This window comes from Myodes glareolus, chromosome 6 (assembly GCF_982192425.1).
Source record: "Myodes glareolus chromosome 6, mMyoGla1.1, whole genome shotgun sequence".
Classification (NCBI taxonomy): domain Eukaryota; kingdom Metazoa; phylum Chordata; class Mammalia; order Rodentia; family Cricetidae; genus Myodes; species Myodes glareolus.
This window is the reverse complement of record NC_142031.1, coordinates 12,776,233-12,804,025: the sequence shown is the minus strand read 5'-3', so window position 1 is coordinate 12,804,025 and position 27,793 is coordinate 12,776,233. Positions and strand designations below refer to the sequence as shown.

Here is a 27,793-nt window from a genome sequence, read left to right as displayed (position 1 = left end):
GCCTAAATCTCCAGCCATAAAAACTTGGAGCTGTGTCTGGTAGACCAGATGGCCCCTGGAGAACGCGTCGCCCCGGAGTCAGTGTGAACAGCCTTGCTGCTGTAAACCTCCACAGGGTCTTAACAAGCTGTGCCTGACCTTGTTACCCACGGGACAGTGGGACGAGTTGGCTTTTGTTTCTTGGTCAGGGATCCCTTGACTTTGAAAGCCTTGTGAGAACACAGAGGCACGGGAGCAACCGAGTCAGCTGACAGCCCACAATGGCAGCGATGACGATGACAGAGAGCTTTTTATCTTCCCTTCCCCCACTTAAAGATATGGCATATCTCAGCTCTTCTAGAAGTGTGGATCTCCCCCCACACCACCCGAGTTGTAAAAATGGACACAGACAGGCTTGTAGAGGTATCTCTAAACAATCCTTTCTTTCCCTTATCAGGGGAGGCTGAGAGTTGCGTGGGGGGCCGCTGACGTTCAAGGCTTCCCCTTCTATGTTTCCTGTCTTCCCAGCACTCCCTTCGTTAATCAGATGGGAAGCGGTGCTCCCTGGAAGCCGAGCAGCAAGACTTCAAGGCTCCCTCACACTAGGCAACCTGGACCACTCTGGGGTTTATCTCAGGACTTGTGAGCTTGCTTGCTATGCAAGTTTTCTGTCCTGGAACGCTGTTGTGAAGGGATGCAGGAAGCATGGTGCTTCCTAGGAGCGAGGCTCCGAGGTCAAAGGGACCTGGATCAGGAAAGGACACATGGCCTTGTCACTAAGGCTGCCTTGAAAGGGCTCTTTCTCTCTGGGCCCTGCTAAGTGCTAATTCACTGCCTGGTGGAGGTTGGGTGGGGTCCGGATGCAGTTTCTACCCAGGCACAGGTCGGTGGCTGCCACACTATGTCACCAAGTATTTGTGGTTGTTGATGACAGCTGCTCGTTTTTTATCAAAGGCTCTCTGTGGGCCAGGCAGGCACTCACCCCTTATACCAACTAGTGAGGTTTGCTGACCATTTTACAAACAGGTAAGTGGAAATGCAGCGTTGTAAGGAACCTGCCCGCCCAATGGAGCACTGATCTGGAATTCCAAGCCTGGGGTCCCAAGTTCAAAGACAGAAGGGTCAAAGGAGAGTCCAAGGCAGGGGGGCTTTGTTGGAGCTGATGTCCTCAGCCAAGTTCACTTTGAAACAGTTCCCAGAGTCATACGTCATGGTATTTGGAGATGGGGCCTCTAAGGGACACTGCAGCTTTGTCAAGAGATAGACCCAGTTAGCAGCTGGCTCTGTCACTTTGACGCAGCGGGAAGGCCTCACTAGATACTTCGGGAATGGGAGCTGTATGGATGTCTTTTCTTTATAAACTGTCCAGACTCAGCTGTTCTGCCATAGTAACGGAAAGCAGGCTGAGATACCAGGGCGTGACTCTAACGTGAGTGGGACGAGGGTCACCCGGGGAGTGACATTGATGGTCTGTCTCTGCCTGGGGTCACAGTAGGACTTGTGTTGTAGGATGTAGGCACCTGGTGCTCTGCTGGACCTTCTGAGGAAGTGGGGGGCCATGATTGGAAACACACTGACCTCGTGGTGAGTTCTGACTGCCAGACGGCTGTTTTTTTAACATTAGTGAAAATAGAGACAGCGTTAACACCTGCCTCACTGGGCTGGTGGGAGGATACAAAGGCTCATAAAACACCTAGCAAGTATTCCAAACCCAGGAGTGAAGCGCAGTGCTAAGGACCCAGGAGGGAAACAAAAGTCTCAGTGCGCTAAGGACCCAGGAGGGAAACACAGTGCTAAGGACCCAGGAGGGAAACACAGTCACAGTGCTAAGGACCCAGGAGGGAAACACAGTCACAGTGCTAAGGACCCAGGAGGTGTCAGACGACCCACAGTTCCCGCTTTTCCCTCAGGAACTGTGACTACCCAGGCTCTTGGGTGCTAGTGGATGGCAGAGAGCAGACGTGGCTCCTCACTGGTCTCAGTGGTGGCAAGTGTCTTGATCACTGCATGCTGGTAGATTGATCATAGGAACTGTTTTTAAGAGATGGCTTGCTCATTCTCAAAATGACAAACAGTTCTGCCTCCTAGGGCTGTTGTGAGGGCGAGTAGGGGTACACAAGGACGTGTTGAGAATGGTGTAGAAGTACGAGTGCTTGGAGATGACTACCACGTCATTGTCGCCATCACCACCGTTACCACCATCACCGCCATCCCCGTCATCACCACCATCACAGCCATCACCATCACCACTATCACCATCATTATCACCATCCCCGTTGTCACCACCATCACAACTGTCACCATCACCATCACCACCATCACCACCATCACCGCCATCCCCGTCATCACCACCATCACAGCCATCACCATCACCACTATCACCATCATTACCACCATCCCTGTTGTCACCACCATCCCAACCGTCACCATCACCGCTGCCTTAGTCAATGTTCTATTGCTGTGAAGAGACACCACGACCAAGGCAACTGTTATAAAGAAAAATATCTAATTGGGGCTGGCTTACAGTTTCAGAGGGTGGACTCCATTACCATCATGGCGGGGAGCATGGTGGTATGCAGGCAGGTGCTGGGGCAGTAGCTGAGAGCGACATCCTGATCCACAGAGAAAGAGAGAGACTCTGGGCTTGACATGGGCTTTGAACCCTCAAAGAACAACCCCAGTGACATACTTCCTCCAACAGGGCCACACCTCCTAATTCTTCTAATTCCTTCAATTAGTGCCATTCCCTGGTGACCAAATCTGTGAGCCTATGGAGCCCTTCTCACTCAAATCACAATGACTTTCATGACCATCGTCACCGTCACCACCATTGTCACTACTACCTTCTCTTCTGCCATTAGCATCATCAGCATCACCATTATCTTCACCATCATCACCACTAACACCGACATCATTACCTTTACCAAACCCTCATCATCACCACTGTGGTGGTTTGAATAGCAGTGGCCCCCATAGGCTCGTATGTGTGAAGATTTGGTTCCAGGAGGGATTAAGAGCCATGGCCTTGTTAGAGGTGTGTCATGGCAGGCTTTGAGGTTTTAAAAATCTCTTATCATCCCCGGTGTGTTCTCTTTGCCTCCTGCTTGTGATTTGAGATGTGAGCTCTGACATCATGGTAGCTGTTCCTTCCACAATGCCTTCGCTCTGCCATCATGGACTCTAGCCCTCTGACACCAGAAGCTCAACCAAATGCTTTCTTTATAAGCTGCCTTGGTCGTGATGCTTTACCAGAGCAATAGAAAAGTAATTAATACAACCACCGCTGTTGTTTTTAACAAAATCTTGATCATTTGATTTTATCAATAAAGACTTGGGAGTCAGATGTTGGGGTGAAGGCCTGCTAGCTCAGAGTGGGCAGAGAGAGGACCCAACTGACTTTCCTCCTTAGTCAGCACCCCAGAAAACTCCTTCCTCCTCTTTGTCTCCAACACTTCTCTTTAAACTTTATGTCTCTCCCTTCTACTTCCTATGTGCCTATCTGTCCTTCTGGCTCCTTCTTACTCTCTATGGTCACTTTCTGTCAACCAGCTACCTGCTCCACCTCTTGACCTATAGTTGACTTTATCCAATCTTGTTTACAATATTCAATCAGAAAGCTCTTGGATTAAAGGTATGTGCTAGGGCTGAGCCACACCACAAATAGAAACAGTTTTTCTAGTTAGTACTGCAATCTTGGGGTTCACAGTGTGATCAAATATCCTGCAACACATCACTACCTTCACCACCGCCATCACCTTCACTACCGCCATCACCTTCACCACCACATCACCTTCACCATCACAACCATCACCTTCACCATCACAACCATCACCTTCACCATCACCACCATCACCTTCACCACCACCATCACCTTCACCACCACCATCACCTTCACCACCACCATCACCTTCACCACCACCATCACCTTAGCCACCACCACCACCACCACCATCACCTTCACCATTACCTTCACCACCACCACCATCACCTTCACCACCACCACCACCACCACCATCACCTTCATCATGATCATCTTCAGTGCTACAGTCACCACTATCGTCACCAGCACCCCCTCCATCTTCCCCGCCCTCTTCCTTCCACTTCTCTTCCTTGTGCAGATAGCTCTGTGCTGGAACCAGGGGCAGGGTGCAGAAAGTAGGGAGCACTCCAGCTCGCCCGCTCCTTTCAGTCTTTTGGGATCTCAATCTAACGCTGCTTAAGCCGAGAGAAAAACCCCTTTGCCAGCTACTTCCTCTTCCCCACTGCTCCTCTTATTACTCTTTGTCTATTCCTCTTTACTTTGCAGAAGCAAAGTCACTGTAATCACAGAGCACAGCCAGCAGCCCCCATCCCACCAGCGATCCACAGATCACCTCCCCCCAAAAGCAAGCTGTGGATAAGGAGCACTAAGGCGCCTGCACTGGGGAACCTCCCATCCTCTGTCCCTCTGCACACAGTGTGAAGTGAGGAACCCCCCATCCTCTGTCCCTGTACTCACAGTGTGAATTGAGGAACCCCCCCCATCCTCTGTCCCTGTACACACAGTGTGAATTGAGGAACCCCCCCATCCTCTGTCCCTGTACACACAGTGTGAAGTGAGGAACCCCCCATCCTCTGTCCCTGTACACACAGTGTGAAGTGAGGAACCCCCCATCCTCTATCCCTGTACACACAGTGTGAAGTGAGGAACCCCCCATCCTCTGTCCCTGTACACACAGTGTGAAGTGAGGAACCCCCCATCCTCCCTCTGTCCCTGTACACACAGTGTGAAGTGAGGAACCCCCCATCCTCTGTCCCTGTACACACAGTGTGAAGTGAGGAACCCCTCATCCTCTGTCCCTGTACACACAGTGTGAAGTGAGGAACCCCCCATCCTCTGTCCCTGTACACATAGTGTGAAGTGAGGAACCCCCATCCTCTGTCCCTGTACACATAGTGTGAAGTGAGGAACCCCCCATCCTCTGTCCCTGTACACACAGTATGAAGTGAGGAACCTTCCATTCTCTGTCCCTGTACACACAGTGTAACTGAGGAACCCTCCATCCTCTGTCCCTGTACACACAGTGTGAACTGGGGAACCCTCCCATCCTCTGTCCCTGTACACACAGTATAACTGAGGAACCTCCCGTCCTCTGTCCCTGAATACACAGTGTGAAGTGAGGAACCTTCCATTCTCTGTTCCTGTACACACAGTGTGAACTGGGGAACCCCCCATCCTCTGTCCCTGTACACACAGTATAACTGAGGAACCTCCCGTCCTCTGTCCCTGAATACACAGTGTGAAGTGAGGAACCTTCCATTCTCTGTCCCTGTACACACAGTGTGAACTGGGGAACCCCCCCCATCCTCTGTCCCTGTACACACAGTATAACTGAGGAACCTCCCGTCCTCTGTCCCTGAATACACAGTGTGAAGTGAGGAACCTTCCATTCTCTGTTCCTGTACACACAGTGTGAACTGGGGAACCCCCCATCCTCTGTCCCTGTACACACAGTATAACTGAGGAACCTCCCGTCCTCTGTCCCTGAATACACAGTGTGAAGTGAGGAACCTTCCATTCTCTGTCCCTGTACACACAGTGTGAATTGGGGAACCCCCCATCCTCTGTTCCTGTATACACAGTGTGAAGTGAGGAACCCCCCATCCTCTGTCCCTGAATACACAGTGTGTGTGAACAGAGGAAGGTTCTGCATAGCCCAGCCCAGCGCTGCTCAGAGCTCAGGGTGGAAGCCGGGAGAGAACAACGGTGGGTCTGAGCAGTGCTGCCCAAGGCCCGTCTTTCTCAGCCTTTCTGGAACGGCCGCCTCAACAGCTTAACTTCATATCCATATTTCTTTACAGCAACAGATGGCTCCGTTTACAGACACAGACAGTGATGACAGAGATGGTCTTGGGAGTGAGGAGGGGACAGTGTGCACACAGCTTGGTGCAACGTTACCCGAGGGAGAGACCCGGATCTGCTTCCTATTGCTTCCAGCCTGGACAAGCAACCAGAAGCCTAGGCCACTCCTCCCCTGGCAACTCCGGCTGGAGAGCCACTGGTGGGTGGGAACACATCAGCTCCCTCACCTCTGACCCAGCCCTCATCTCTCATTTCTGTGTACACATTTAGATAAATTAAGTTTATTCTTACTTTTTTTTTTAAAAAACAACTTTACCCTGCCTTATGGATTATATTGGAGACACCCTGTCTGGGAGGCTAAAGCATCAGAATGCAAACATCTCTCTATAGTCTCATTAACAGCTGTATGAATGCCATGTTTATGCAGCCCTTTTTGTAGCAATTTTTCAAGGAATGGCCACAATTTTCCAAATGTTGGTGCTACTGTAAGTGTGTCCCTGGGAGCTCTCTCCACTCACTCTATATGATCATTTTGTATACTGTCCACACCTATGGCTTTATTCATCATCATCATCATCATCATCCACCCACCCACACAATCACCCATCCATACCCCATCCACCCATCAACCCATCCCCCATCCATCCCCCATCCATCCCTTATCCATCCATCCCCCATCCACCCATCCATCCACCCATCCCCCACCCATCCCCCATCCATCCACCCATCCACTCACTGATCCACTCGTCTACCGTCTACCCATCTACCATCCTTCCTATCTGCCCACACCCATCTTTCCTCCTTTCCACCTCCCACCTGCCTTTTCTTCCTTCTTTCACACTCACTCCTTTCTCCTCCCATCTCTCTTCCACAGATATTTATGAACCTCTTCCAAAGTGGCAGAACTCCCCTGAGTACGGGATGCATCGCCGGTCTCTATCCAGGTGGAGCTGCCTCCTGAGCTCCGCATCACTTGAACCCATCCTTTCCCGTGAACCTGGGCTGCATCCAGTATGCCAGAGACTTAACAGTCACGTAGATCGGTATCTTTCTGCCATTTTCTGACTGTGTTCAATTCTACTACTTCTTAAAGACAGTAGAATCTTTTCTCTCTCCACCCCTGGTCTGGCTATCATTTGGCCGCTGTCACCTTTAATGATAACTCACTATGTAGACCAGGCTGGCCTAAAACTCACAGAGATCTGTCTGTCTCTGTTGGACAGTCACCATACCTGGCTATACTTAACATGGTTTTTTTTTCTCGAAATGTTTGTTTGTTTGTTTAGTTTTATACATGTGTGAGTGTTTTGCCTGAATGTCAGCCTGTGTGTCGTGTGCCCTCAGGAGAGGGCATCAGATCCCCTGGAACTGGAGTTACAGATGGCTGTGAGCTGCCATATGGGTATTGGGAATCCCGGGGCTCTTAGCTGCTGAGACAACTCTCCAGCCCCTCTACTTAGAAACACTAAGTTCTATTTCCTGTTTCTTCTGTGTGAAGGTTTGTAAGGAGCAACCAGAGGCTGCCTTTTGGGAGCTGGTCCTCTCCTTCCACCATGAATCCTGCAGACTGAACCCAGCTCACGAAGTTTCCTGCTGGGCCGTCTAGCCAGCCCTAATGATTCACAAATTCCCTCCTCACCAGCGTGTCCTATTTCAGGAGGATTCATGGTGACATTCCAGACACATGCAACCGTAGGAGAGAAAAGGGCCGGGTTACCTTTGTCGGAACCCGACATTTCGATGCTGAGGTCCCTAAGCAGCTGCTCCGTTTCCTCCAGCCAGGACAGGGCCACCCGCAGGATGTCCAGGACAGCCTTCTGAAGCCCTGCCACGGGTGGGCTGAGCTGCAGGTGCTGAAGGAGCCCCACCTCCTTCTTCAGGTCGCTGCTGTTGCACGATTCCCTCAGGCAAGCCTGAGAACAGACAGCTCATGAGCAGACAGACCCAGCATCTATAAATGGCCCTGGTGTGACTGGCCTGGGAGGAAGCCGTCATGAAGCCACCACTGCCCTGGGGTGTCCCAGCTTCATTCAGTTTCTTTATTTTCTCCCATTTTAATTTGGCCTCAGTGTGTGTGTGTGTGTGTGTGTGTGCGCGCGTGTGTGTGTGCGTGTGTGTGTGCGTGTGCGTGTGTGTGTGTGTGTGTGCGCGAGCGCGTGTGTGTTCTCCTGTCTCTCTCACCTTATTGCCCAGAGACAGTGTCTCTCAGCGAACCACCAGTTCACTATTTCAGCTAGCCTGACTAGTCAGTGGGCTCTTGGGATCGCCTGTCTTCACCTCCCAATGCTGGGTTACAGGCACCTGCAGCCAGGCCTGGCTACTTTACACGGGTGCTGAGGATTTGAACTCGGGTCTTCATGCTTGCACAGTGAGCACTCTATCCACCAAGCCATGTCCCCAGCCCCTCTTTTGATGGGCACAGGGTCTCCTTTTTAGGCTGTGGAATGCCCAACTGCTGCGTCAATCTGTCTGACGTGAGAACCGAATCTGGCTACTTCAAGCCATCAGAATTCCTGATCAACACACGCGCTGGACAGAGAGTGTGGTTTCCTGACTTGTTGGAAAGACCACTGACGAGCCAACATTTGCACAAAACTCCCCAAATAGCAGCTTCTGATTGCAAGACAAGCAGAGGCAGCTGCGTGCTCTAACTGCTCAGAGTAGGGGCACTGAGGGCACCCTGGACCTTCGCCCCGCCTCTTCTAGAGGGGAAGGCAAGGGGCTGGAAATAGTTTGCACTGCTGGGCCAGAAAATGAGGATTTTGAGCAGAAACATCTGTTTCTTTTTCTGTCTCTGTCTCGTGTATCTGTGTATGTGCATGTGTGTGTGTTCATGCACGTGTGTGCACATGTGGGTGAGGAGGTATGAGTCTCAGGTGTGGCTCCTCAGGGGCCATTCGCTTTGTTTTTTGAGCTAGAGGCTCTCACTGGGTAGGGTAGTTGGCTGGCCAGTGAGCCCCATGGAGGCACCTGTCTCCACTGTGCAGGGATTAGCAGACATGCATAGCCATGCTCGGCTTTTTTATGTGGGTCTAGGGATTGCATAAGCCACCATTTCACCAACCGAGTCATTTCCCCAACTGTGGTTTCTTTCTCTCTTTCTCTTCCTTCCTTCCTTCCTTCCTTCCTTCCTTCCTTCCTTCCTTCCTTTCTTCCTCCCCCCCTCTTTCTTTCTTTTTTTTTTTAAACGTCCAGAACTGGGGACTTCCCAGAGCTGGTCCACCATCTCCTCCTGTCTCTGAGGAGTTAATCAGTTTCAAGACAAAGATGCCAAAATTTGAGGAAGTTCAAATCCCTTCATAAGGGGCATGACACTTGTATACAATCTACATACATCCTTCTGTATACTTTAAATGGCCTCTAGGCAACTTCTAATAACTAGCACAATGTACATGCTAGGAGAAAAATGACCTGAAAAATGTCCGAGTGGAGATGGGCTTCGGTTACAGTACTTGCCTGCTGTGTATGAGGTCAAAGCTTTCGTTCCTTGCACGACAAAAGCAGATAGCCCACCCCAAACAAAATCAAAACTTCCCTGGCACACGACTGGCTTTTGGGGTGTATGTATGCAGGCCAGAGGTGAATGTTGGGGTCTTCCTCGACCACTCTCTACCTTGCTTTAAGGACATTTTTGGGGTGTTTGAGATAAGGTCTCATGAAACCCAGCCTGGCCTCAACCTTGTTGTGTAAAATGACCTTGATCCTAGAGCCTTCACCTCCCAAACACGGGCATTAGAGACCTGCCTCAGCAAGCCCAGTTTTCTGTGGTGATGTGGATCAAACCCAGGACTTCATGCACGCCAGGGCTTAACTACACCCCACCCCCACCCCATTTATTCTTTGGCAGTATTTCTCACTGAACCTAGAGCTAGCCTCTTTGGCTAAATCGGGTGTCAAACAAGCCTCAGCATCTTTCTGCATCTGCTTCCCCAAGCATTAGGGTTACAGGTGTGTGCTGCCCAGCTTTTTAACGTGGGTGCTAAGGATTCGAACTCAGGTCCTCATGCTTGTACAGCCAGCATGTTCCTGACTGAGCTATATTTTGAGTTGAATTGAGAAAATGAATCTGTCCATGTTCAATGTGGACAACACTCTTTTCCTTTGCTATTTTTGGTCCGCAGATGTGAGATGCTGGGCACAGCAGGCTGACACTACCTGAAAAGGGTCGGCCATCTATTCCTGGCCGTATCGACTTTCCCCGGGGGGCATTTTTGAGTGGAAGGTTGATTTATGAAAGGAGAATGTTTTTCTGCAACCTCTCCAGAAATCAGGACCATTTCTAGGCAAGCAGCAGAGAAGGGAGAGAAGGGGGTGGCGAGCCTGTGGGGTCAGAGGCTACCTGGCAGCTGCTCAGCCGTGCCCTCAGCTTCTCCATGTTCTCCGTGGTCTCCTCCCGCTTGGAGTTGCTCAGATGAGTCTCCTTCTGCAGGGTCCATCTCCTCTGCTGGAAGCTGAGGTTGTCCTCGGTGACCTGCACGATCCTCTCTATCAGCTGGGGGGGGGGGGGGGCGGAGAGGAAGATGTCTCAGGGCAGCGTGTCCCGTGAGGCAATGGCTGCACAATGGCTACACGGATTCTGTCTCAGTGGGCCAGGAGGAAGGCCCTCAGACATTGGCTCTGAAGAACACATTGCCCAGAAACCGCAGGTCTGTACTCTCCCTCTGAATCTGTTCCAGATCCTTCCACGCTTATAGCAGTGACTCTTGACACTAGCCAGGTGTCCTGTGTGCCTTTACAGGCTGGGTTCTCCTTTAACTGCCCACTTGTGTTTTTTCTGTGTTTGATTGATGTGTGTGTGCGCGTGCGCATATGTGTGAGAGTATGCATTGTGTATGTATTTGTGTGTGTGTGCACATGAGAATATGCATTGTGTATATATTTGTGTGTGTGCACACATGCGTGAGAATATGCATTGTGTATGTGTGTGCACATATGTGAGAGTATGCATTGTGTATGTATTTGTGTGTGTGTACATGCACATGTGTGAGAGTATGCATTGTGTGTATGTGTGTGTGTGCATGCGCGCATGTGTAGGCCAGAGGACACTTTGGTTACTGTTATCATTCCTCATGTGCCATCCACCTTGTTTTATTGAGACAGGGTATCTCATTAGCCTAGAACTTGCCAAGTATGCTAAGTCTGGCTGGTGAGAGAACCAGAGCCCCTGGAATCCGCTTGCTACTCCCCAGCATTGGGGTTACATGCATGCATATCACACCACACAGACCTTGGCGCTTTATGTGTTTTAGGGATTGAACTCAGGTCCTCGTGCTTGCGAGTCAAGCCCTTTCCCAACTGACCCATCTCTCTAAGCTCCGCTTATGGCTTCTTATCTGCCCTTGGCCAAAAGGGCTGAAAGATAACAAGGCCAGCACCACAGAGGCCTGTACATACTGCTGTGGCCATCTTCCCCTTTGGAAGGGATCAGCCAAGGTATGTGGCCTGAAGCCAGGCCACCCCTCCGCTCACAGGGCATCAGTATGTCTGGTGACCAGACGCGAGTCTGCCTGGCCTGGACTTGATTTCCACGAGTTAACATTTCGAGGGAGTTTTAACCAGTTTTCACTTCAAAAGCCAGGAAATCCCCTAAAATCAAAACAAATCTCTGTGGTGTAGCAACAGTGTGAAGAAATATGTGTCACTAACAAAAACAGAAGCATATGCTCTCAGGGTCTGGCATCCAGATCCCCCGAGACAGAAGCGAAGGAGTCACGTGGCCGGAGAGCCACACGAACCTGCTGGTCGGTGACGGGCTTGTCACGGAACGGCTTTGTCTTTCCGAAAGTGGCTTTGATGACCTGGCTTCTGAAGTGCTCCAGCTGTGGAACAAAGAGGGTGACAGGTCAGGGGGAGGGGCTGTGGGGACAGAGGCGAGGCTGCGATGGCGTCTCCACCTCTGGGTCCAGGCCACACCACTGAACACCATTCAGGGCTCTGAAGCACTGGGCTGCGGAGCCATAGACAGAACAGAGCTGGCTGCAAGTATTCCTGAGTGCCCGGCCCGACCCAGGCACCCGGTCCCTGTGCATACGTCCGCGCCCTCCAAAGAGCCCCTTGCTCTTATCCAGCGGGAAGCCTGGACCCAGGAGTGCTTTCTCATAATTGCTAGGCTATGAAATAACCACAGAGGCTGCAGTCCAAATACGTCTGTAACCAGCATTGGCGATGGGAGAGGAGAAAGCAACTTCTGCCTCCCGGGGCGTTGGACGTCAACCGTCCCAAAGCCTCTGTCCATTGTAATTCATTTTTATGCCCCCTGAGTCAGCACCGTGCAGGCAGGGAGTGGGCCCTCAGTGGGTGTTTGCTGGGCGCCGGGACATGGAAACATACAGGTCAGGCCTATTAGATGGTACCCAGTGCCTCCCGTGGGCTGGAGTTTTCAGCTTCAGGTGAAGGGGATCAGATCACCCTGTGTGTCAAGTCAGAGCCTGGAGAACCCCAATTCTAATGTTCCCCAGACTCTGTCAGGAGGCAGAGGCTAAGAAGCTAAGAATTTACTCCCACAGCAGCCCATGACCTACAGCTGTGTGGACAGATGTGGGCATTAATGACTAACATCCATCCATCCCTAGGAGGGCCACCAGATGAAGCCAGAGTGAAGGTGCTCATAGACCTCTGGACTCCAGGGAACCAGACATGGTGACAGTACCAAAGACCTCCAAGCCAGGAGCTGCAAGCTCTCCTGGCCCAAGGAGGGGCCAAGCTGGTCAGGAAGTTGGTGAGGTGAGGACGCCCTGAATGCAGGGCCCCTGGTGTCGCTGGAGGGACTGTTTGTGGGGATGAGTGCCCACAGTGGGAGGTGACAGGAGCTCAGGTGGCATGCTGGGTGCTGCTGACACTAGGCTGGGCTGAGGCGATGTCAGCTGGGCAGGGCCTTGAGGTAAAGGGATAGCGAGAAGGCCAGAAGGAGGGAGGAGAAAGGCTGATTCCCTCGCTCTGCAGTCTGTGCGTGGAGCAGTCTCAGGACCCTCTGTGTGACCCAGCTTGGAGCGGAAATGAAGGCCTTCAGGCAAGGGGCACAGGCCATGCCCTCACATCAGGTGTATTTTGTAGGGGGAGCTGAGGGGGCAGCTCAGGGACACAGACTGGCAAGTCTGGGTGATGGGACAAGGGACTGAGGACTGAATGGAGGAACTGCAGATGTGATGGGTTATTTGATGAGGGCCTCTAACGACTGTCCAGTGATTAGCACCATCTAATGGAGTATGCCTCTGTGTCCCGAGTGTGGGGACCAAACCTGGTTACAGTCTGGATGGTAGGAAATAGAAATCATTGTGGACTTGGTGCTGGGTGCTCTAGAATTATGGTTCTTAGCCTTTTGGGGGTGGCTTGGAGCCCTTCTGAGACCCCGCTAAGCCCTACAGTAGACCCTTCTCCCAGACACGGAAACACAAAACCATGGGAATACAAAACGAGTCTTGAGCCAGGTGGGGCATCAGGAGAGTTTCCCACAGAGAATTCTGGATGGCTGTCCTGGGTGGCTTAGGTTTCTGCTCGTGGCTTTACATTGGCTCTCCCAGTCCCTTGGTAAAGTCTTGGGGGCATTTTGTGTCTTTCACAGTGGGACTCTGTGCCGTGAAGGCCGATTGGCTGTCTTGGACCAGAGCAGTGGAAGCTGGCCTTTCCTGCCCAGCTGGCCAGGGACTCTGTCACTATCCTGCCCAGGATCTTCTCTGTCTGGTGGGGACTTTGGATACTCAGGGCTTACTTAAAAAAAAAAAAAGGTATTTCCTTAAGGTCACTGTGAATCTGCTGGGGTTCCCTGGGGGAAAAAAGACCAGAATAAATAAATGCCAGCAACAGAAAATAGCGGGAGAAAGTTCTAGAAACATCCCAGAGAGGAAGAGGGGGTGGGGTGGGAGTGGTGGATATGGGACCAGGGGACCATGGGCAGGGTTGGCTGGCCAGGGTCTTGGGTCACAGCACACTATTGGAGTGAGAGCTGCCCAGCGGGAGAAGAAGGATGGTATGGCGCCATCTTCTGGCCTTAGGCATCACACTCCACCCCACCCCACCCTGACACCAAAATTGGCTGCCTGGGTGTAGGAGACCCCCGGGGGCACATGGCCCAACAAGGAGGGCTACGGGGCACTCCTACCTGGCCTACTGCCCTTTCCAAATTGATTTTAATGAGGTTCTCTCTGTTCCCCATTTCTTGCAGCTGAAGCAATTTCCTTCTGGAATCTTCCTGAAGCTTCTCTTCAACCTGAAAGGATGATGAAGGTGTGTGCCGTCCGCTGCTAATGCGGTCCCGAGGCAGTCTGGGGAGACCCCTTGCGGCGGGGGTCAAAAGGGAGTACGGTGCAGAAGCAGGCTTACAAGGCACCGTACCCTGGGGCCAAGGACCAGGCTTAGCTCCCTTGGGCTCAGCCAGGCTAATCCTACCTCAGGCTTGAATCCAAGGGCAGCTCCGAATAAGTCATGTGACTTCAGAGAGTTATTTTGCTGGGTCTGTGACTCAGTGTTCCGTGGGGTAGGGGAAGGGGGTGTAACCAGGGCTGCCTCGAAGAGTTACTATGGGGTTAGGTGTTTGGAGTAGCCGTGGTATGTCCTAAGGGGTCTCCATGTTGTGTTAGGGTTTGCTGTCTCTTACAAAACTGGAAGATAAGCCGCCATTATTCTGCCATCTCAAGTGACCTGTCCACAACAGGCTTGGTAAATATTGTTATTAGATATGCTCTCCTGGCCACATCACCAGTGGGGACCGCACGAGGCTAGCCAAGCAAGACTTTGAAAGCTGGAACTTGCAGAAGCAGTTTAAAAGGGATGGGGACCAGAGCCTGGCGACTTATTCCCACCTTGTATGCCTGAGTGTGCTCAATGCTGCTCTCTGCTGGCCATTGTGGGGCACGGCGGCATCTCCAAACAACCTTTTTCAAATTAGTAGATGTTAATTAGGTAGAATGGGCTTCTTGATGGCATGTTAACACACTTATTCCTCGCTACCCTCTCTTGACCTCTCCCACATCAGCTCTTCCTCTTTCTGACATATCCCTTCCCCTTCCACGAGGACCTCAGCTCTAGCGTGGACTGGAGGGGCAGGGAGTCGGGGGGTGTGATGGGGGTTGCTCCTCAAAGGTTTCATGCTGACACAGTCACACGAGCCTCTTATTGGGGTCTGGAGGGGGGTGCAAAGATATCATACACCTGTAGGAGCCAGCCATGATAAGCTAAATATGAACAGATCACCCAAAGGAAGTTCTTTACTTTCAACTATTATCACCTGCCAGAGTAGGACACAGCCATAAGTTTAATGGAGGCCCGAGTCTCAGTAGTTTACTCTGAAACAATACCTGGTTTCAGGAAGAACCATAAACTAAGATTACCTGAGCACCACCCAAGAACAGACCATCCAAAGAAATGCCTAACGTTCCAACCGTTGTAGATAGGATCACCTGCCAGCACACTCACCAGGACACCCCTAGACAAATGTCAGTCAATCAGGAGTCCTGAGCCTCAGAAACCCCTCATCCCCACCACTACAAAAGCCCAACTCTAACTGAGTTTGGGGCTTTCCATTTATTCCAGTATGTTTGACACATGGAGAGAGCGAGTTTGTAAACTTGCATAAAATAAAGGCTCTTTGCTTTTACATACAGGACTTAGTCTACTTGTTGGTTTTGGGGGGACTTCGTGGATTTGGGCATAACAACACCCAGAACTCTTCAGAACTTTCTTCAGAGCTCCGTGGGACGGCGAAGAGCCTCTTAGACCGAGGTTGCTTGAGCAGACACCTTATAGCTTAGGTCGTCATGGCTTTCCCTGCAGGTCTTCCTCGGTCTAAGAAATCTGGACAGCCGTGCTTGGCCTTGGATCTGTTCTGGAGCCCTCAACCCAGTGGTCTCCTTCCTACTCCCCAGCTCAAAACCCCAGAGCGGCCTCAGCCACAGTGCAATTCTGCCCTGGCCCGCGAGTGTCCTGCCTGCCCTGTCCCTCCACACTGGCACAGAGAAGGTATTTAGAGGGGCATTTAGTCCACAGAGACTTATCAGGACCCTACCCTGACCACAGATATAGGCTGGGCACTGGGGACTTTTGACCTGAGATTTATGTTCCTTCTAGTGCATTCTTCAGGGTACTGCTGACAGTCACCCAGATGTGTCTGAAGCAGCTTCCTTCCATGAGGCCTGGATGACCCAGGTTGCCTGATGCCGTGGCCACTGGCCATGTCTGGATATACGTGACATGTGATTAGGAACAATGAATACATCCTTGCTCAGTGGAGGACGTGGACTTTCAATTGAATTTAAAAATAACATTTTATTTTTAAGTATGAGTATGGAGAGGTTGGATTTTAAAACGAATTTGATTTCAGTTTCAATCATCACACATGGCTAGTGGCTGTGCCATATGGATGAGTCACCTAGATGGGGCTGCTGGCTTGGTTTTTTTTGTCCCTTACTGAGTGCACGATTTCACATGAGCAATTCTGCTCCGAGATGCCTCCTCAGCCCTCACTCCCTCATCCGGCACATGGACAGGACGGTTTCCAGACCTGAGAGTGGGCTGAGTGAAAAGGCAGGATGCCTGTTGCAACACCAGAGGCAACATTGTCACCATGGTCGTGACTAGTCACAAACCCAGCATGGCCAATGCCTGGGTCAGACCCTCCAGGTGCTCCTCTCTGCGTTCAGTACACAGCCCCAACACCGAACTTAATCACAAAACAAAACAAATAAAGCCACCAAGTCTAAGATGCAAGAAGCCCATAGGAATGGGAACAGAGTAAGGAAGAGGCGTTCACCCAGGAAAAGTTGTTGTACGCTAGCTGTGAGCCAAAGGGAAAGGGAATCTCAAAAAACAGCAAGGGAAGACTGGTTACATAATAACCATCCCACAGTAATAGTAATTATGTGATAGTTAGACTTACAGTCAGGAGACAATAGACTATAGACAGAAAATCACTGTCAACCGAGAAGTCAGCGCACAGTCAAAATATGTTCCCAGAATGAGGGATAATACATATGCATTCGCACATCGAACACACACACACCAAAGCACACACAGAACACATGCACGCGCGCGCGAGCGCGCACACACACACACACACACACACACACACACACGTACCACACGCATGCACTCCTGAGAGACTCTGTCATCAATCGAGCCCAAATCCTTGAGGATATATTGTTTTAAGCAGAAGAGAAAGGGCCCTGGATGGTTACCCAGGGATGCAGGTGGGTGTGAACACAGAGTGTGCAAAAGCACTTGGGATGTCAGTGTATGGAGGGATGTCCAGGTACCAGTGGTGCTAAAGAGGTGATGTTGGTAGCCTTTGCGGCATCCAGGAGTGGGGCGAAACCACCCACGGACACTGGGTTTTGAGAAGGTGAAAGTACATGTTTAGAATAACTGAGGAAAGATACCCAAAGAGTTAAAACTCAGGCAACATTGGACTGTGGAAAGACACAGTAACTTCTGTGCTGTTCTTACCTGAAGGGGAGCCAAGTGAGAAAACGCCAAGTGAATACAGGGGAAAACAAACCAGGGAAAACGGTCAATCGAGAGGTGAGCATGATGGTGCTCGCCTTTAACCCCAGCCCTGGGGAGGCAGAGGCAGGCAGATCTCTGTGAGTTCGAGGCCAGCCTGGTCTACAGGGCGAGTTCCAGGACAGGTTTTAAAGGCTACACAGAGAAACCCTGTCTCGAAAACAAAACAAAACAAACAAAAAAGAGAGCCTCAGGCAATACCAGAGGCTAAAGCCACCCTGAGAAAGACCTCTGTACACAATGTGATCAGCCTAGAAGCCAATAACCAATAGACAGCCAAGAAATCCTCATATATTTAGATATTAGAAAATAACCCCAAATATCCCATATGCCATTGGAAAAGACTGGGTTCTGAGTAACAATGGAAAACATCCTAGAACTGTGGGGTGCAGCGAAAGCCTCATTTAGAGGAAAACGTATGGTCCAGAAAGCAGCTTGGCTCTGCTACTGTGATGACAATGACTTTGATGAAGAGCAAAGCCAAAGTCAACCAATTTTCACTGAAAAGGTCTTCTGCATAGTGAAGTTCATTGAGCCAGTGACTCGGCATGTTTCTAAATGTTTCTGTTTTCATTGTCTTGGAATTGTTTTTACCTGGACACGTTTTTGGGGACAAATTTTACAGATAGTTTTTCTGGTCACTGTCGTTTAAAAGTTATTAATTTTATCTTTACGTGTGTGTGTGCGCACGTGTGCACGCACGTGCATGTGCACACGTGCATATGAGTGCAAGTACCTGAAGGGCCTGGTGACCTGGGTCTCAGCAGACACATCAGGCAGCTCACCACCACCTGTAACTCCAACCCAGGGGACCTGACACTTCTTCTGGCTTCCAAGGGACTCATATGCACGCAAGTGTGTGTGTGTGTGTGTGTGTGTATGCCAGAGGTGTCCTTTTTTCCTTTCCAAATACAGTTTCTTTTTATTGTGTGAATTTCTCTCCAACCCCCACTTTCCTTTATCCTTTTTCTTATTTTATGTATGTGAGTGTTTTCCTGTGCACGCCTAGTGCCTGCAGAATTCACAAGAGGTGTTGGATCCCTTGGAACTGGAGTTACAGATGGCTGTGAGCGCCACGTGGGTGCTGGGAACTGCAGCCGGATCCTCTGCCAGGGCAGCCGGTGCCCTCAGTCACTGAACCATCTTCCCAGGCTCTGCTCTTTTCCCTCCCGACTTTATCTGCTCTTTTGAAAAACCCTCTGAGTCTGGTTAACTCTGCAAATATATGCATGGCTGCGGGGCCATGAACCCAGGGCCTGCATCCTTGAAGAAAGCTGGCTCTAATCCCCCAGCCTTCAATTGCCAATAGCTCCTCGGCTAGCGGTGGGACCCTGCGATTTGGGCTGATTCTGGGTGTCTTTATCATTCTCCCCTTTTCTTGTTTTGACAGTGTCATTCATTGAACCTGGATTCTTCCAGATTGGTTAGAGGGCCCCTGGGGTCTGCTCACCTCCATCCGCCCCAGTGCTGGAATTATTACAGCTATGCGCTACCCCTTATGGCTTTTACATGGGTCCTGGGGATCTAAACTCAGATTTCCATGCTTGCATAACAGCCAGTTTCCCCACCGAGCCATCTCCCCAGCCCTGAATTTTATTTTACTTTACTTTCAGTTAATTTAAAAACTAGATAGTCCTGTGTGGCTGTCGCCCACTGAAACGGATGCCACATTTCCCGGGACAGGAAAGCAACTTGAGACCTACTAGGATCTGCAGGTGGGGGGTGAGCCTCACTGAGATAAACCGGGAACCATTTTATCCTGCGGGACTCCCTGTTACCCGCTCCCATCCGCGAGCAGCCGCAGATACCAGCATCGGCCACACGGGGACGCTGTGCGGGTGGAGCGGGACGGGGGACGCAAACTTCCATGAACCACGCACCTTGCTCCTTTCTCGCATGATCTTGGAGATGGTGTTCTGATTGGAACAGTTCTTCTTCAGCTCCTCTCTGAGCTTCTTCACTTCTTTCTCCATGTCTTCCATTTGCTGAAAATAAAATTCAACCGCAGAGAAGTCAAGTTTCCCTAGGCGTGGCAAGAGTTACCTCCTAAATGGAAGGCTCCTCTTCCTCGGGACTCCCTTATTCCTGGAGCTCGTTAAGGAAGGATCCTTGCCCCGTTCCAGGTAAATTCCTTCACAGCTCTATATCTGCAGGCAAAGCAGACTGTTTCCTCTCCAGTTAGTATATTCAGAGTACTTAATGAAGGAAGAGTTTCTTTGGGGGGAAAATCAGCAGAAGGGTTTGGAAGAACGGCTCAGTGACTGATTATTTGCTGTGCAAGCCTGGGGTCTGGGGTTCGGATCCCTAGCAGGCAAATAAAAAGTTGATGGGTGCGGTAGCCGGCCTGTAATCCAGCAGCAGAAGGTAGGGACAGAGTCTCTCAATCAAATCCAGAGCAAACTGGCTAGGGATAAGAGTCATATGGGGAGCTCTGGGTTTGATGGAGAGTCCTGCCTCAGTGGTGGAAGAATGATGGAGGATTACATCAACCCGGGTTTCCATACGCTCACGTGTGCACACACACGTGTACACCTCTCCCCACATGTGTGTCTACACACATGCGTGCCACAGGCATGTGGAAAATGGGGAAAAACAATAAATAACCAGCACAAATCCTGGATTTAGTACGTAAGATACCCATTAACTCATTAGAATCATCACTACTTTGTATTTTTAAATCGACTAAGATAAGGCTTATTTGAAGTATAGAATAGTATAGATTGTATTATTATTATTATTATTATTATTATTATTATTATTACTATATTTGAGGCAAAGGGAAAGTTGTCCTCAGGACCTGGAAGAGCACACACATCTCCTCCTGGAGAATGGAAGCTATTTGGCCAGCCAGTGAGATAAAAGATATAAGCATATTTTCATTGCAGTTTTTTAAAGGTTTATTTTTAAGTGTCTGTGTGTGTGTGTGTGTAGGTGTACATGAGTGTGGGTGCCCTTTGAAGCCAGGAGAGGGCATCATATACCCTGGGACTGGAGTCACAGGTGGCTGTCAGTCCCACAGTAAGGGTGCTGGAAAGCGAACTCAGGTCCTCCGCAAGAGCGTTCTTCCTTGTAGAGCCGCCTCCCAGCCCTTCCACAGTTACATTCTGCTGGTTGCCTTCTCTCTAAGGCAAATGATAGCCTTTCTCTTTCTTTCATTCTCCCCGAGTGTCATAAAGTCTCTGCCGTTAAAACCACAGAAGACACTCCTGTTTGCAACACTGCCTGCCCGTGGCTGCAACCACATTTAAGATGGCGCAACTTGGACTTAGGTAAACATAGGTCCAGGGCCGGGAACCTGAATAGACTTCTAGGACAGCAGCAGGTGTGACCTCCTGTCCCCATCCTTGTCCCTGCTCTGAGAAAGACAGAGTCAACTGGCCAGGGAAGCCTGGAGAGAGCTCTATGACTTCCTCCAAACAGCACACAGCCAGAACCTTATACTCTGGGGAGGGCCGGGGGTCCCGTCAAAAACGCCAAGGTCAGTCTCTCAGAGGTGTGCTCACCGACGAGGACAGTCAACTCACGCTTCGGCAGAATTTCAGCTCTTTCTCCTGAGCCTCCCTGCTCTCCCTCTGGGCCTCTTCCTTCCTTAGCTCTTCTTTCAGCGCGGAACACTGAGGAGAGAGAGGACAGCAAAGGAAGAGGCCAAGGCTGGAGACGTGGAGGTGTCTGGGGGAGGGGCGTTCCCAGGGCCCCAGCCGGCCCAAGAGCGCTCTGTGCTGCTCCACTCCAACCGCACACCCACGTTGAGCCGGGGGACAGCTGGTATTTGACAGGAACACAGATGCGGCAGGGGCTCCGGGTTCCTGCCTCTCTGAAGGTCTGAGATCTCAATTCACTTTTCAGAAGCTGGCAATCCGCATCACGAGAAAAGCCCATCTTTGAAGAGCTGGGTAAGGGGACCGGGGTGGCGCTAAGGGCTGCACCTGGGTGTTTCTCAGGTTGTGACCACCCGGCAGTGGAAGGAAATGCAGCCCTCTCATTGGAGGGGACGGGGCAGCAGGCAGTTGGAGCGTAAAAAGTGCCCTTTATCCCACCCAGTGATTCCACATAAGAGTCTGTTCAGTTTTAACTGTCAGCTTGACCCTTCCTAGAGTTGCCTGGGAATAGGGTGAGGAATTATCTGCCTGGGTTGGCCTGTGTGTCTGCCTATGGGGTGCTGGTGGTTGTTGTGATTCTTAACGGATGTGGGAAGACCCAGCCCATTGTGGGTGGCACCACTCCCGAGGCAAGGGGTCCTGAACAGCGTGAGAGAGGAGGAAACAACCAACAACAAGCAAGCAGGGCCTGTGGGATCATTCTCTCTCTGCCCTTGACTAAGGACCTGAGGCTTCGAGTCTTTCAAGTCCCTGCTTTGACTTCCCCTCAGTGTGAACTACAGCCTGGAATTGTAAGACAAATAAATCTGATGAATCCTTTCTTTCCTGAGTTGCTTTTTTTTTTCTTTTTCTTTGTGGGGGGAGTCAAGATATTTTACCTCAGCAACAGAAATGAAACTAGGGCAGAGTGCACTCTAAAGCCCATGGCTGGATCCCATCAGGGAACCTGAAGGCTTAAGGACCTTCCAAACCATGTTCTGCATGTGGTGGTTTGAGTGTGAAATGCCCTCCGTTGGCTCGTGTGTTTGAACACGTGGTTCCCAGCTGGTGGCACTGTTTTGAAAGGTTGTAGAACCTTTGGGAAGTGGAACCTTTTGGGTGGAAGTGTGCCAACTGGGGTGGGCTTTGAGATTGGACAGCCCAGTCTCACTTCCTGTCTGTTCTCTGTTTCCTGAGGATAACGTGACAGTCACCCCAACTAAGGTCCTCACGCTTGCATAATAGGTACTTTGACTCCCCCCTCCCCCAATATCTTTTGGGAACAGTCTCATATAGCCCAGGCTGGCATTGAACTCTTGATCTCCCTACTTTAGCCTCCCAAGTGCTAGGATTATAGGCTTATATCCCATATGAATCATGAACATGCTTACAAGTTAGATGCTACGTGATGGTAATTCTGAGCCTCATGCTCACTGTTCTTTGGAAAGCTGCAGGGAGGGGGCTGGAGAGGTAGCTCAGTGGTTAAGAGCACTGGCTGTTCTTTCAGAGGACCCAGGTTCAATTCCTAGCACCCACATGGCAGCTCATAAACACTTAACACCAGCTCCAGGGGGATCTTGCGCCCTCTTCTGGTCACTACAGGTGCTGCACTCACCTACCCGCGCAGACAAGCGTAATTAAAAAGAATTCTTAGAAAGAAAAGAAAAGCCATAGGGAATCTCTATGTTGGTCTGTCGAGGAGAACATTTTAGGATTTAGTTTCCAGGCAAGTCCTCCTTATGTGCTTGGACCCCACGCTGCGGGAGGAAGCTGTGTTGTCCAAAGTCAAGGCTAAGAGAAGTGAAGAGGGGCGTGCCACATGACTAGTGTGGGTCCCTCACACAGCACTCAGGAGCCGTGACCTGGACGCTTACCCTGGAGCTCAGGGCCTCCAGCTGGTGACCCTTCTCCTTGTTCTGATTCTTCAGTTGGTTTATTTCCTCCTTCAGCTGCTGGACTTGCTCATTCCGCGCTGACACATCTTTCTGTAACGACGTCACCATCCCTGTTTTGAACAAAGCAAGGGCAGAGTCCAAAGACACAGCGAGGATTACTGTTATGGCTGCCACCGAGGACCCCAGGAGCTGGAATGGGGCTGAGACCATGTTGTGCGGCTGTTTCTTCCACAAAGAATCTCTTCCCAGGGGAGGAAAGATGCTTCTCCAGCCGGTTGCCTGGCTCAGCATTGATGTCTGACTTTCCCTTACTCTCTTTTTTGTTTGTTTTTTGAGATAGGGTCTCTCACCAAGCCCGGAGCCTATCAATTATATGAATCCCAGGGATCCTGCTGTCTCTGCCTCCCCTGTGCTGGGATTACCAGTGTGCACCACCGTGCCTACTTTTAACACGAGTTCTGGGGATCGAACTTGGGTACCTTTGCAAATACCTTACTGACTGAGCTGCTTCCCTGGACCTTTGTTCCGGAATTCTTGACACTCTTCCCTTTCTCTCTCCTACTGCCTCTATCCTCTCTGGTATTGAGAACACACTGCACTCTGCTTCAAATACCCCAATGGCTTCCCAGCACATTTAGAAGGGATTCCCCATGGGATTTGGCTCTGCCTTCTTCTCTGACACCCTCTCTCTCTCAATTTTCCTTTCCTTGAGACTCACCTGTTGCTCCTTCAGCAGAGCTAGCTGGTTCCTACCCCAGGACCTTTGTATACGCTGCTGCTAACAGCACTCTGTTCCTATAGGGCTTTTCCTGTGGACACATGTGGTCTTCTTTTCCTTATTCCCGCAGCCCTTCAGCACCATGCTGGCCCGTGTTGTTTTCTTTATAGCATCATTCTGTCTCCCAGACATGCTTGCCTACTTACCAATTTGACTGTCATTGCATCACCCTCAGAGGAACTGATTATGACTTGCTCAGGGTTCTCCTCCCAGGAGTTGTCAGTAAATGTATTATAGGGGTGGATGGATGGGTGGGTGGATGGATGGATGGATGGATGGATGGGTGGATGGATGGATGGATGGGTGGGTGGGTGGATGGATGGATGGGTGGATGGATGGGTGGATGGATGGGTGGGTGGATGAATGGATGGGTGGATGGATGGATGGGTGGATGGATGGGTGGATGGATGGGTGGGTGGATGAATGGATGGGTGGGTGGATGGATGGGTGGATGGATGGATGGGTGGATGGATGGGTGGATGGATGGATGGGTGGGTGGATGGATGGGTGGGTGGATGGATGGATGGGTGGATGGATGGATGGGTGGATGGATGGGTGGATGGATGGGTGGGTGGATGAATGGTTGGGTGGGTGGATGGATGGGTGGATGGATGGATGGGTGGATGGATGGGTGGATGGATGGATGGGTGGGTGGATGAATGGGTGGATGGGTGGGTGGATGGATGGATGGGTGGATGGATGGATGGGTGGGTGGATGGATGGGTGGGTGGATGAATGGGTGGATGGGTGGGTGGATGGATGGATGGGTGGGTGGATGGATGGATGGGTGGGTGGATGGATGGGTGGGTGGATAGGTGGGTGGGTGGGTGGATGGGTGGGTGGGTGGGTGGATGAATGGGTGGGTGGGTGGATGGATGGGTGGGTGGGTGGATGGATGGGTGGGTGGGTGGATGGATGGGTGGATGGGTGGGTGGATGGATGGGTGGATGGGTGGGTGGATGGATGGGTGGGTGGGTGGATAGATGGGTGGGTGGGTGGGTGGATGGATGGATGGATGGATCCATGCTAATTAATCCCTGTGGCTGGCAAGGTGGCTCATGAGTTGACTGTCTCCTCACCATATTCTTCAGCATGAAAGTACCTCAGTTGATCAGTTGGTAAAATGTCTTTACTTGGGTCAAGAGCCCATTCAAGAAATGGTTCTCAGGGCTCCAGGCCACTCAGCATCTTTGTTCTCCCGAAGAGATGGGTGCTAGCTAACAGATGATGTCTACTCAGATATTGAGTGACTTTGGTCACAGGATGGCTGACTTTGAGGTGGTCCCTGGGCTAAAGCTGGCTGGTGAGCACACTTCTGGGGAAGACCCCCAGTCACTGACAGCACGGCTTGAGGGTTGTTAAGAACTCTGAGGCTCTGTCCAAATTCAGGGAGCAAAATGCGGTGGTTGATTGGTGATGTCTGCCAGGGCCACAAGAGTGAGTGGTGGGGTAGCGAGCGTCTCCTAAGCCTGACTCCAGAAGAGCTCACCTGATGTGATGGTGTGGTCTTTCTTTAAGTTCTCGCCTTCATTCTTCAGCGACGTGATTTCTGAGTTGCGCTCGGCCAGGGTATGACACAGCATCTGGCTATAGCCTTTTTGAAGGGCGCTGATCTGTGAGAGGAGGCAGCACATAGTCAGAGGGCAGCTGGCCCAGATCCAAGACGCAGGGGTATTTCCCAAACCTGTGCAGAGATTCTGATGTATCACCAGACCTTGTTTTGGGGCTGACAAAGGTGCCGCTGCCCTGGGATATCTGTCCTTTAATGTGCATCCTTAGGTCATTGGAACTCTCATAAACAGACCAGCCCTGGGGTTCCCGTCAGCCATCACTGGCTAGATGTCGAGCAGAGTTCAAGAGAGGGCACAGGTCATAACCTTAATTTCCTCAGATGACAATGGGCATATTTCACAGAGCCCTCTAGAAGACATGATCAACCTGCCACCCACAGACTGTGTGTGTGCCCCCAGGTTAGCTATGGATGGGATCCAACACAAAACCAGAAACTGGTTTAAAACACTATGAGTTTTAAAAACAATTTTATTGGGGGGTTTGTTATGAGCATACCATAGTGTATCTGTGGAGGTCCAAGGACAACCTTCAGGAGTTGGCTCTCTCTCTCTCTCTCTCTCTCTCTCTCTCTCTCTCTCTCTCTCTCTCTCTCTCCCTGTGGGGCCCAGGAATTTAGCTTAGGTAGTTAAGGCTGGAGAGATGGCTCAGCAGTTAAGAGTACTGCCTACTCTTCCAAAGGTCCTGAGTTCAACTCCCAGCAACCACATGGTGGCTCACAACCATTTGTAATGAGATCTGGTGCCTTCCTGAGGAAGAGACCTGGTTGGTTGTCCTCATCTAATGTTGGTTGTCAACAACATTAGACCACGGAACTCAATATGGACAAGTTCAACAGAACCACCATATATGGGCTGCCCATGCATGCTTCAGCATTGCCAGGGCATACGTTTCATTTTCTTTTTCATTTCAGTTAAGGCTTGGGAGAAAACGCTTTCACTGGCCCATGATGTTACTATTATTTTGACATATTTTTTAAATAGTGTAGTTCTTACACATGAATTCTGTCAATGGCATTGTTGAATTGCGATGTCCAAAAGTCAGACACACTTGCCAGTGCTCCAGACATAGGCACAGACCCGGTTTCTTCTACAGAGCCTTTTAGCATGCTAAAAGATGTCCCCATATGGTTCCCACTTGAAATCAAGATCAGGAGATCTGGGATGGCCTGCTTAGGGTCTCACAGTTGGCCTGCTGTGGGGCTTCATTTAAGCTCAGCCTGCAGGTGCCTGGCTCCCCATCTATCACAGACCACAGGTACTGGTGTTGGATGCTCTGGGGGCTGATGTCTCAGTGGGTGAAGTGCCAGCTTTGTGAGCATGAGGACAGAGGCTGGTTCAGTGGTGTGTCCATTACCCCAGCCCTGGGGGGTGGGGACAGGTGTGTCCCTGAAGCTCATTGGCCTGCTACAGTGGTCTGTGCATTTAACCGCCAGTCCAGGGAGCTGGTGTGGGAACAGGTGGCCCCTGAAGCTTACTGACCAGCCAGTTTAGCTTGACCATAACCTTCTGGCTAATTAAGGATCCTGTCAAGAAACAGAAGTGGAGAGCTATTGAGAAAAGATTCCTGAGATGGGTGTGGTGGCGCACACCTTTAATCTCAGGACTCAGGAGGTGGAGGCAGGTGGATCTCTGAATTTGAGGCTACCCTGGTCTACAAAGGGAGTTCTAGGACAGGCAGGACTACGCAGAGAAACCCTGTCTCAATAAATCTAATTGGGACAGTGTTGGGGAATATTACTTTCAGGTGTGTGACTTTTGCTTATGCTGAATCTGTTTAACTCTGTGAAGCTGTGTTACTGGATCTGTCTAAAACACCTGATGGTCCTAATAAAGAGATGAACGGCCAATAGTGAGGCAGGAGCAAGGATAGGCAGGGTTAGCAGGCAGAGAGGATAAGTAGAAGGAGACATCTGGGAGGAGGAAGAATGAGGAGCCATGAGAGAACAAGGAGAGAAGAATGCCTGGGGCCAGCTAGCCAGTCACCCAGCCAGTCACAGAGAAAGAAGCAAAGAAAGGTACACAGAGGGAAAAGGTAGCTGGGACAAGTTAAGAAAAGCTGATAAGAAACAAGCCAAGCTAAGGCTGGGCATTCATAACTGAGAACAAGTCTCTCTGTGTGATTTATTTGGGAACTGGGTGGTAGGCCTCTTAAAAAAAAAAAGCAAAAAGGATAAAACATCACACAATAGGACAGGGGCAGATACCTGGCTTTAATCTTTAGTCTCTAGCCTCTATATATACACACCTGCATGCATACACAGACACCTGCACACAACCACATTCACACACACACACACACACACACACACACACACACACACACAGAGAGAGAGAGAGAGAGACACACACACAGAGAGACAGAGAGACAGAGAGACAAGAGAGCGAGCTGGCGTCTATACTGTGTAGCCTGCACTTGCGGGGTGGGGACTGCCAACATCTGGTCCCTTCCATCTCTGGTCTCTGCTGCCATAGGAAAGACCCTGGGTCCTGTCTTAGGTTTTTGTTTGTTCGAGACAGGATTTCTCAGTAGAACAGGCTGTCCTAGAACTCACTTAGTCCAGGTTGGTCTCAAACTCACGGAGATCTGCCTGCCTCTGCCTCTCCCAAGTACTGGGACTAAAGGCATGCGCCACCGTGCCATGCCTGGTCCCATCTGA

The 27,793-nt window shown here is 50.8% G+C and overlaps 1 protein-coding gene across 3 annotated transcripts in view; it reads right to left on the bottom strand.

Annotated features, from left to right (window-relative positions):
• Fhad1 (forkhead associated phosphopeptide binding domain 1) overlaps positions 1 to 27,793 on the bottom strand; it is a 130,230-nt gene that overhangs the window by 59,048 nt on the left and 43,389 nt on the right. For 2 of the 3 annotated variants that reach the window (XM_048426648.3, XM_085690317.2), the window contains exons 7-14: positions 25,055 to 25,178; positions 22,767 to 22,897; positions 20,839 to 20,928; positions 19,195 to 19,299; positions 13,920 to 14,027; positions 11,557 to 11,640; positions 10,161 to 10,313; positions 7,539 to 7,734 (exon numbers count right to left, since the gene is read on the bottom strand). In XM_048426648.3, the coding sequence (XP_048282605.3) occupies positions 7,539 to 7,734; positions 10,161 to 10,313; positions 11,557 to 11,640; positions 13,920 to 14,027; positions 19,195 to 19,299; positions 20,839 to 20,928; positions 22,767 to 22,897; positions 25,055 to 25,178 (991 nt within the window). The remainder of the gene's footprint in view (positions 1 to 7,538; positions 7,735 to 10,160; positions 10,314 to 11,556; positions 11,641 to 13,919; positions 14,028 to 19,194; positions 19,300 to 20,838; positions 20,929 to 22,766; positions 22,898 to 25,054; positions 25,179 to 27,793) is intronic. The other variant, XM_085690318.2, reaches the window with a different exon arrangement.